We start from the raw sequence: 11,060 nt of genomic DNA on the forward strand, positions 1-11,060 counted from the left end.
ACCTGTCTATTCTGTACCAACCTAGAATTTCAATTTGTAGATGGCATTATTCACTTGCAAGTGGTTCCATGAAGGAGCCGTCGACATCTTCAAGAGAGACAACGCAATGTAGAATAACTCTGTCTCCGAAAAGCAGTCCAAATTAGGCTACGTTTGGATAAATTGCAAGCATCAGGTCCCTTGAAGAGGTTTTAACTTACCCAACCTATAAAAACCAGTAATTTCGCTTCTCGAAGATCTCATCTACCTCAACCGCATGAAGTAAGTGGCCCTGGCTCACAACAAAGTCGAATAGCAACCAATTTACTATGCTTTGCCCTTGTGAACTACTTTCCTTTCTCTTTCTACCCTATTTCATCACGGATTTAAAGCATGTATGTAGCTGTGAATTGAATCAGTAAAAGTTCAGTTTATCATAGGCCAGCATCAGTTTATGCAAATATACTTGCGCCGTAAAGGTCACTTTCAGGTCACTTTTACACCAGCATTAGCAACGCAGTCCGTCAGGCTGCGGTTTCATAATTTGCAGGGAGAGGTGATCGGAACAACTAAAAAATTCCATCTCATTTTTCTTTAGCTGTGAAATTTGTTGGATGAGGAAAAAAACACCTGAGCCATATAGCAGCCTCACTCATGGTACAGAGAAGCCCTAAAAGAAACTGTCAGACCTTTCGCCCCGTGATGTGTCCCACTCCTGGGGAGGTGGCCTATATTGGGCACTTTTGCGTCACAAAAATTTCCAAATTAATGCAGATTTTGCAGTCTAGCAGAACACGTTGCTTGTTTCTAAGTGAACTGACGCCTTTAAAAGCTGGCATTAAGGTCACCATCTGCAGCCACTTTTGTGCTGAAAAAAAAAAAACAAATCTACAATGATCCCTTTGAAAAAACATTTAAACTTGCCAAAAAAAATTGTTATTAATTTACGGAATGCATGCCATTTGAAGTGAACGGCTGGATAGATGAACGGATGAACAGGTGTGATGGATGGACTTGACCATACTGGATAGGAAGATGGAAAGCCAAGAGAAGGAATGAGTGAAAGGAGGGATGGATGAGGAGAAGAAAGGTAAACAATGACCTTGTGTGGAGAGATGAATGACTTAGAGGCAGAGGGATGGTTAATGGATCATGGCCTACCAAATCCTAGTCCACTATTCACACCACCTACTACTCACCATTCTTTCTCCTCTACCATTTGAACGAAATATTTCAGTAAGAATGTTTTTTTTTCTGGGTTGTATTGAAGTTTTGTTTAGCCCCTTGTCCAACCTCACTGGGCATAATGGAGGGGGTCATTGAAGTCACCATGAGTGGCAACTCAAGTGGCCTCTTAATGCATTGTTGAGGGGTCAAGTGGTTCCTTTCCCTACTTATGCTTACCTTTGAAAGTGGTGAGGGGATGGGTCGGGACTGATAACGCCCCACCATCACCAGTTCCAGCTGATAAATACTACTTGGAACACTTCACCTCATAGCAGGACTTCCAAGGATTGTAAATACAAAGTGTGTATCAGATATGCCAGAGACGAAATCCCGGATACAGTTGAACCACTCTAGAACAGACTTTTCCACTGATTTAGTGAAAGTATTGACTTCAGAATGGAAGGACTAATTCGCGCTTCATTAAGTATAATGAAGTGGTCCAGAAAATCTTTGCCACTCATGTCAGCCCACTTCAACGAGTCACTGCACATTCCTGTGTGGTTATGACGTAGAGGCTTTTTGACAGCGTCAGTTTGCAAACTCTTCAAAAGTACACACATTTCCGAAAACCTTGTCTGCGAAATGTCTAAAATTAGACGCTTCATGTACTAAAAGTTCACAGGAATGTCCTCAGAACCGCCATAACCAAAACTGTCACTAGTGCTCAGACTGTCTTTAAAGCGTTTACATCATCCTACTGTGATTGAGCTTCCCATCACCACCACTACATTCCTCGAAGCCTTCTTGAGGCGCAGGTTGCTTTTTCAACGCTTACTTTAGCTACCTCCAATATCTGACAGATTGACTTAATGGCACCTAGGCAGATCCACGACATGTTCACTGGCTGGAAGTTGTCAATTACTACTGCGTGTAAGGTCACTGTGGTGGCAGGTCATTTTAAGCAGCCAGAAAACCTCAGCTGCCTTTGATGTAGTCTACTTATATACTACTTATAATGCTTAACTCAAATATGGTCTAGCCTAGATGTCCTACTCCAAAACAAGCACTTAAGGACCAGAAAAATATCCACCTAATAGAATAAAGTGGTGGATATCAAGTGTTAACTACCTGGTCTACATCAATGACGATATCTCTGTGAGTACGCCTTCATTTATTCTAAGGGAACAGAAAAGGATGTGTTTGGCCTCGGAGTGAAAACTTCCACCCCTTTCTGGCAGGTGGCGCAAATTCCGCTTGTAGATGAGCCAACCACACGAGAGACCTGAGGAAGTGAGTTTAGGCCAAGCCAGTTAGTGTGAGAAGTTGAGTCGGCGTCAGTTGTATCCAAGGCAATCCCAAATCGTCATTTGGGGCGACAATGCGGTCGCAAAGTCACTCACAAGTTCAAACTCCATTGGATCATGCAAGTACAACTTTATTTCACTCACGAAGTTGATCAACGGCAAAACCAGGACGACGGGCAGCAGAGAAATTGGAGCATCTAAAGTCGATGAAATTAGCAACCTAACATACAGTAGATCTGAGATTTATGAGAGGCGTTCAAAGTAAATGGGGACATCTGATACAGCGGTCACAGGGAGCACAAACTTGATGGATAACTCTGGTTTCCACTCGTCCATGTGACCACTCGTATCGAAAGGTGACACTTCCGCACGCAGATTTGATGTGAAGCTGCTATGGGATTAATGAAGCCTACGAGTGTGTCTGTTCGATCTCAAGCCTACAAGAGACAATTCTCCCGGTGTTGTGAAGCCGTTCTTGCCCAATTGCTGCTTCAGCAAGTGGAACGCGAAGTTGCAAAAGAGAAGAACCATCAAGTGGGATAGTTGGAGGCAACCACAAACAAATATTTGTGTGGTTCGTAAGAATTAGCAAAGACTGAGCACCAAGACAATTTCAACTTTTAAAAGCCTTTAACAATGCTAGCCAGCACTTTTCTAAGCTCCATCAGTACCTCAAGCAAAACGTGGATCTATAAAACCACTTCAGGAGGATGTCCACCAGATCTGGATCCATAATGGTGAACCAGTTCAGTAACCTTGGCAAGGTCGAGCGAGTGGTTCAGGGGGAAATGTCATTAGGTACTCTCTGAAATCCATTTTTATTAAGTTCCGATTCAACTAGAAGGTTTTCTGTATATTGCAAATAAATTTGTCTCCGGGGTACAATGACAGTGGCTGTCATGAGCTAAGTCCGCGGAAATATTTTTGATTGGTGGATAAGTACATTCTTAAATAAACAAATTTCCGCCAACTTGGCTTCCACTTTATCGTACCAGCTGACGGGTTTGACAGCTGTTGAATCGGCCATGTGTAAATATGCATATTCCAAGGGGCCCTATTTGGACCAGTTTTGTTTATCTGTTAAAGTAAACATTTGATCCTGGTTCATTGTGCTCCGCCGCACCTGTTGGTTGGCGTTTTCCTCAACACATCTGACAGTTTTACCACTCAAAATGTCTACTTTCCCCCAAATTTCTAGCTTGGTAGGCGGTTTCATAAGGGCCATTTACTTCATGCAACCGAGCGTTTTATTACCATTACATGGAGCATTCCAGCTTGAAGGTACTACTGAAGGTGCCATAAAATCTTTTGTAATTAAGTTAATTATTCCATCTGCGGATTTCACTTCTAGAATGGAGCAGAAAAGACTGCTCCGAATACCGGCAATATGGACTGACTACTTGCCAATGACTGCATACCTCAGTGCAGCACTGTCGAGGGTTGGAATAAGAATCTCCTCATCTCTCAACAGGGTGACTTCAATTAATTCCGCTTGCGAATGAACCAACCACATGAGAGACCTGAGGCAGTGAGTTGAGGCCAGGTCAGCGAAAGTGAGGAGAGGTTGAGTGAACGTCGGCTGAACTCAATGCCATCACTTGTCCACATCTGAGGCGACGATGCGGTGGCCGAGCCATGCAAAAGCAACTTCATTTCATCCACGCAGAAGATCGGCAGTGGAGGCACAATGACGGAAAAGGGGGAAACTGGAGTAGTCAAGGTAGTAGAAACCCAACATGGTAAGCGTCTACCTAGGCAGAATCATCTTGCATAGGCAGGAATACCAAAATGCATTTCCAGCTGGCATAACTGTTGACGCGTTGATTGCTTCACTGAAATGCTGCCGACGACTCCTACAATGCAACCACCAAAGTGTCTCGTGTTTGTTAACAAGAGAGTCAACATGAAGTGAACAGAATCCACAATCAGCTATCAATAAGAAACTGTAAGTTTTGAGAATGTTGTGAAATGATTTAGAAGGATGGTAAGTGAGAAGCCTGTACAATGGAGTAGTGGACCTTGAATAAGCGTCTCTTCTATTTGAACTCTTTGGATTTTGATGTAAGATAATCATTCGATCTGCTCTTTTTGCTTCACCACACTTGTCGGTCAGTTCTTTCTTTTTCACCTCTGACCGATCCACTCTACAGTAGATCTGCTTTGCTGCAATGCCCTGACGTGGCAGGATGTTTCACTTTGATGTATTGCTTTGTGTCAAAGCACAGCCAAATGAGGAATGGAATTGATGTCTTGTGTTCACCTTGGAGTGAGGTATGTTTGACGGAAGGCAGAGTAGCACGAGACTGATGTCCTCAACAGTGGCTGGAAGTAGAATGATGTTGTGGATAGTGGAATTGTGTGCTTGAATGGTACATGCATTTCACATGGCGGGTAGCATTCACATGCATGGTGGCTTGGAGTTCAAGAACGAGACTGCAACTGTGCTAGCAGTAACCGAGACAGAGGGAGGAACGTAGAGGGCATTGGATTGATTGCCCCACTTAGTGGTTGCCAATTGTCAAGTGATTTGTTAGACAAGCATTGGCCAATTTCCCTTTTCGTTAGAAGGGAGTGTCAATGAATGTGATTGGAATTTGGTGGGGAAAGAGGAAGGACGCACCTCCGTGTGTTCGAGGAATGAAGGTCGAAGAGGAATAAATGAGCTTGGCTTCTATACTACTTGACCTTAAACTGACCTGCATAAATATCAAATTCCGTACATGTCCAGATTACTGTGACATGAATTCTGTATGTCGCCACAGTAGGTGGAATTAATGAAACCTCCTGAAGGTCGTTCACGGGGAATATCACTGGTGGGACATCATAGTATGCGAAGACGGGTGCGAATGGGAGAATGTATTGAGGTGGCTGTAGTGGATTCTTGAGGTGGTGGGAAGATTTCGTGGGTGAAAGTGAAATTTTTGGCCTTTTTTAACTAAAATGTTGCCAAGGTTAGATCGGACACGTGGTGGGCGAGTCTGCGGTTGCATAAAAGTTTTGCTTTTTAGGCAGCAACGTCATCCACCTCGAGAAAGTCGTTTGCACAGGAAAGTGAAGCCTAGGCGGATGGAATTTACTTCCGTTGATCAGACTGGGTGGAGTAAACATTGAGGCTTCTGTTAATAGATGAGTGAGGTGAGGATGGAGGGCGTCAAACTCATGTTTGCATACAAGTTCTCTAAATGACGTGGATGCATTACTCGAACTACAGCAATCTACTGTGGTGAATTTAATCCAAACATGGGCTGGGTGACAAAAGAGGGGGTGAATAGTTGTGGGGTGTGTACAGGACTCTGGGGAAGCAATGCTGTCACCGTTGACCCAACTGTCAGTTTGATGTAGATGATGGCATGATTACGTGATTGACAAGGAAATGTGGCTGTCAGATGATGAAAGAATTGACGACCTTAGGACCAGTGAGTCAACCAATGAAAGCTACGAGCTGTTGGAGGTAAGTTATGGAGTCACACGAGCCTGAGACAGGTGGTTAGTCGTTGCTAGCCTTTTTAATTAGGAGGAAACCTGGGCGGACGTGATGGGTTAATAAGATGTGGAGCAGTTTAGACACCCCTTCACTTCATTGACGTTAAAGGTTATGGCATGGGATAGGAAGCAGGTGGATGGTATTTGACAAATGGCTTCATGAGAGGCGTCGGTTGGTTACCAACTGGTGCCTTTTATTACTCTCCTACAATCCCAATCTCACTTAAAAAATACACTACTACTCGCATAACCATATGTTCCTCAATTTTAATGCCTAAATATCCCAACCCCATTAGTAGAGATTTCTGAAGGCCGAATTTAAGTTTTTTTTAGAGTGGAAAGAGATATTACTCGTAGGTCATCATGGTAATAAATGCGGTGTTAACTAGCAATTTTTTCAATCCATCATTTGGATTTGAACTCTAGTTTTTCTTGAGTTTGTTTTACAGCATTTTAGAGGCTAGCTAAAGTCCAGATAAACAATAACATTTTTGCAAAAATTGCATTCTAGTTAAGGCGAGGGTAGCATAATGCAAGAGGTCTACTTTTATCCTGGTGGTACAGCTACACTTCTTCTGGGCAGTCGCCGTTTTATATCCACCTACAATATCAGCGTATTCGAAGGACGAGATCAAACGTTTGACAGAGCACGTCGATTATCTGCTGACAGGCTGCACTTGTCACACGATATAATAATAGTGTGGTGGACATTTTCTTCTCTTTTATCAAAATCTAAGCGTTAATTGCTTAACTATATCTCCAAAATAAAAGAAGGAGCTCAAAGATTGGCAGTATTATCTAAATTAAGATGCTGCGTTCTGATTGGTTCGAATAAGCACACAGCATACCCAAGCAGACCCCCCGCCGTGAATTCCAACCAATCACAAGGTCGTGCGTCTTTGAATAAAACCCAAAAGGATAAGTTGACTGCAAATCAACATAAGAAAAAGTTTCATGCATTGGGAAGTCGACCAAACCTTTAACCTTAAATTATGCCCATTGGATTAGTTACTAGGTCAGCACTGGCTGGCCAATTAGGGGACCATTCTGATTGGCTGGAGTCGTCATTTTGGTGAATTTTTTTTCTAGAGAAATTTTTTTTTGTTTTTTATGCTTGATGGAAATCTAAATGTTTTCACCACTTTTAGATAAGATAATTGAAATTAGTAACATTTGTTACTCAATTAGACCCTTTTATTACGCTAGAGTGCTTTCGGATCAGATGAACACCCTCCTTTAAACCTTCTAACTTGGATACCAGTTTCGTCCATTTTCAAACCAGCTCAGACGCCTCAACCACAAGTTTTGCAGGCGGAGTAGCCATGGCTAATAAATGGCTTGGGTCTTGCGGTCAAAGCCATTGGTTGTATGCACGCACATACGATGTTTGAGGTCATGTTGAGGTCATGGTAAGCGCTCAGAGCCACGATTGCTAATTTTCTCTCGTCTTCCCTCTCTCTCTCTTGCTGGTTGCCATCACAACGAAGTGGCTGGATGCGCAGCGTGGGTGAATGCAACACGTCACAAGCTGAGAATAAACAAGTAAATTTGCTTTAGAGTAGGGTCCTCTACCTAGTTTACTACTGCACCCTTGTTGGGGTTAATCAGTCCCCAATAGCAAAGACTTTAAGCCAATTTAGTCATCTTACACTAAAGTTGCTTGCAATTCCATCCACATATGTCAGTAGTTCTCTTTCTAACTAATCATTAGTTACTCATTCGGTTATAGAATGTCCGTAGATTTTAGAGGAGGAATCTTCCATAAAAAGCAAAATAATTAATTCTTTGTTTAAATATAGCACAAAAGAGCTTAAACAGTTTGTCCTGGCCCTATTTATCCGGGCAAAGATTTTCTTTTGCTAATCTTCTAATCCTTTGATAAAGTTATCCTTATTTAAAAACAATTTCAGGCCCGCTAATCATTCCAAATTATTGTTTTAGCTATCAAAAAGCGGTGTGGTAATTCGCATTTAATACGATTTTGCACTGTTGAATTGTAAAGGGATATGCTCTTCCATTTTTTGGTAGCCAATCAAAACTAGGTCTGTTCTAAATATTCCTGTAGCCAATCAAAATAAACTCAGATCTAATTAATTCCGCAAAATCTGGGCAGTGAAGTTTTTGGTTGTATTTTCTATCACATAGTTATGACATGAAACAAGGGCATCACCTGACTAGCTGAACCTGAGCTTTCTAAAGCCTAAGTCGTTGTTGGACTAAACACGTTGCATTGTTTCAGGTCATGCTTTTACAAATCAACGCATAAATGACGTCGCAGATCAAAATCAGGTGAGATTCGTTCCCCAAAATATTAACATAAATCACTGTTTTTAATAGGGACCTTATTATCTCCACGCAAACTACACACGACACTGATTTTCCTATCTGAACCCCGGGGTCACAAATATGTGACGTGCTTACTAGTTCATAAGTAATGGACTCTTCTATCTCTGTGAAGTAGCAGCAAGTGGTTGGGCCAGCCAGAGGCTTATGATTGCGTGGAGCTATTCCCGAAAAATAAAACATCTAGGCTACTAGAGGCTATTTTCCTTTATTAGCCTGCCGCCAAACGCCCCAAGCAGCCTCATCATCCTTCGCCCTTTCTGCTTGACAAATGGAGACGGTCGTTGAAGTCGTTCGACTCGTACTACACTTGGGCATCCCATTGCGCACTTGTCCAGTGATCCTCCATTTCACTCAATGGGTTGATGACGCATGACGTAGGGATGACTAATTTGTCAGTTCAGTCTGGGTGCCAAATTTTCCTTGCCATTGGGAGGCTTCGAGGGGACCAAGGACCTAGAGGGGAAGGAATAAACAACATAACTGAGGCATGCTTTAGCTGAAGCATTTGTTTAATCAGAGTTCACATTGCACGGGACCACTGAATGAAAGCGTCTCAGGTGATGAGAGATATGTGATGCTGGAAATTAGACGGCGTTGTGCCCACGAGGGCTGTGTAAGACCCCTAATTCATTAGCCAAATACTAAACCAACTGCCTGAATAACTAGTGTTTGGGGATGTAGAAGAGATGTGGGATCATTGGAGAAGAGGTGTTGATGGAAGTGATTTAGCGAGTTCAGTGGGTGATGGGGATTATCTTTGGGTGAATGCGTACCTGGACATTGTTCACACCTTGTCAACACAAGCATTTGGACATGAGTGATTGACTGACTGACTGACTGACTGACCGACTGGCGATTTGCTGGAGGAGCTTAGGTCCAATCGTGGAGGTGGTGACATAGTTCAGTGTGCGGTAAGTGTGTCGTACAGATAACGTGAAGCTCAGTGATTGTGGTGGGACATCTGGTTGAGACACCATTACACCTGCTGGAGGGAGACAGCCTCATCTGTGGTGGTTATGCTCCTTGTGCCCACCGTCCACAGGCCTCGACAGTAATTGTTGTAACCATTCAGCTCGTCCTGCCCCCGACAAACACACAACCTGCAATGGAAGTGCTTTAGAGACCAGTTATGATTACATGAAAACAATGAGTGCGTCTGATCACTCACTGGGGCTGGTAAGCTCGGATGGATGGTGCGATGGGCAGAAAGACGCCTTCCTGCCTTTTGCCAACTGGACGGGATCTTCTGCGATGGTTTAGCCAAAGTGACAAGAATTTCCCTATCACAGCCCTCCAGACACCGTTTAGCTCATACATGCATGGATTAATGACTTCGGTTTTCTCACTGGGGTGGTCCAAATCTGGCAAACATCTACCATCAACAGACTGGGTGGGATTTCAACCAAAAGGATTTTCAGAAGACCTCCATGGTCTGAGAAGCAGGGGCATTTGAACTAATCAAACAGGCGGCATTTCCGAGTAAGTGACTACCACATCCTAGACACAATGCTCATTTTTCCTCCGAAGCGCTTGTGGTAAATGAGTCAAAATATAGTCGAACGTACTCGAAAATTGCTAAAAACTTCTTCAAGGAGAGGTCTGTATATTCGAGGTCACCTCTAGACAACTCGAGCGTTGGAAGGTGAAAACTTTTCCACCAAACACGCTTAGCAATGGCTAATAGGCTTACAAGACCTCAAACTTCATGCCATAAAATTAATTCATGAGTGGATTTTTCCTTTAAAAGGGGAGGAATGAGGGAAGGAAAAAGAAGGGTACACCGCCTTTATATTACCTTGACTGAACAATCACATGATTACGCAGCAATTTGGAAGCAAAAGTGAAACCAGATTTTCCTCTCTCTACTTCCAAATGTAGAATTTGCAATTAGCTCCCATCCCATTGGAAAAGGATCATAGATAGCAGTTTTCCTGCTTATTTCCATGAATTAGGGATAAGGAGAAGCGTTCTGCGATTTTTCCAACCATCTCTTGCTACAAATTTGACAAAATTTCTCTCGGTCTTAAGAGATGGCTCTAAAAATTTAACATTTTTGCCGAAGAAAAAAAAACAAAGTACTTATAACTGAACCACTGCGTGTGTGTGTTTATGCATTGCTGTAAATGTGGGCCACCAGGAGGTGCGATGACCTCTGACCCTAAAATGACCGCCGGCAGAACAACGCCTGGTAAACAAATCTGTCGATTGTACTACACCATCCCATCCTTCATTCAATCTCTCAAAGCCGCTGCTAACCATCACTTTTTTCTTTCCTATTTGCAAATAAACCTGAAGCTTGCTACTTGCGGAGCCATGCTACTTAAATGGTTATATCAGTAGGAAGTATGTTCATTCATTTACATGATCTGACGACTACGTGTACTTCTTTACAGCTATTTCCAGCTCAACATCTTGAAATGATTTGCTCAAAAGTGGTCAGATCAGATCAGCATACCTTCACCATTGAGTTCCAATTTGGCGCAGAGTTAAGCCGGAAATGTGATTGTCTCCACTTTACTACTAAATGTCATTTGACAGTCAATTTAATAACCACAGGGAATCATTTTCCTTACCTTTTCTGATTGATACATCAAACTCCAAAAAACCACCTTCCCTATTGTGACAATCAGGCGAACAGCACTACAATATCCAGAGGCTAGCTGATTAACCACCATTGAAAATAATTGTTCTACTGAATTTAAAAAGTTGATAGTTATTTAACAAGCTCAGTAAAACAAGCTCTGCCCACACCACCCGAACTGCTGGCCTACCAGCGCCCTG

The 11,060-nt window shown here is 42.8% G+C and overlaps 1 protein-coding gene across 1 annotated transcript; it reads left to right on the forward strand. All coding sequences in view use genetic code 11, as the record gives it.

Annotated features, from left to right (window-relative positions):
• Positions 1–4,137: 4,137 nt before the first annotated feature.
• On the forward strand, positions 4,138–4,357 carry EGR_08055 (hypothetical protein; the record flags this gene model as incomplete). Its single annotated transcript, XM_024497304.1, has 2 exons — positions 4,138–4,189; positions 4,251–4,357. 2 exons carry the CDS (start codon positions 4,138–4,140, stop codon positions 4,355–4,357), a joined length of 159 nt encoding a protein of 52 aa, XP_024348303.1.
• Positions 4,358–11,060: the final 6,703 nt, after the last annotated feature.

The sequence above is a fragment of the Echinococcus granulosus genome, assembly GCF_000524195.1.
Source record: "Echinococcus granulosus chromosome Unknown EG_S00094, whole genome shotgun sequence".
In the NCBI taxonomy this organism is placed as follows: Eukaryota; Metazoa; Platyhelminthes; class Cestoda; order Cyclophyllidea; family Taeniidae; genus Echinococcus; species Echinococcus granulosus.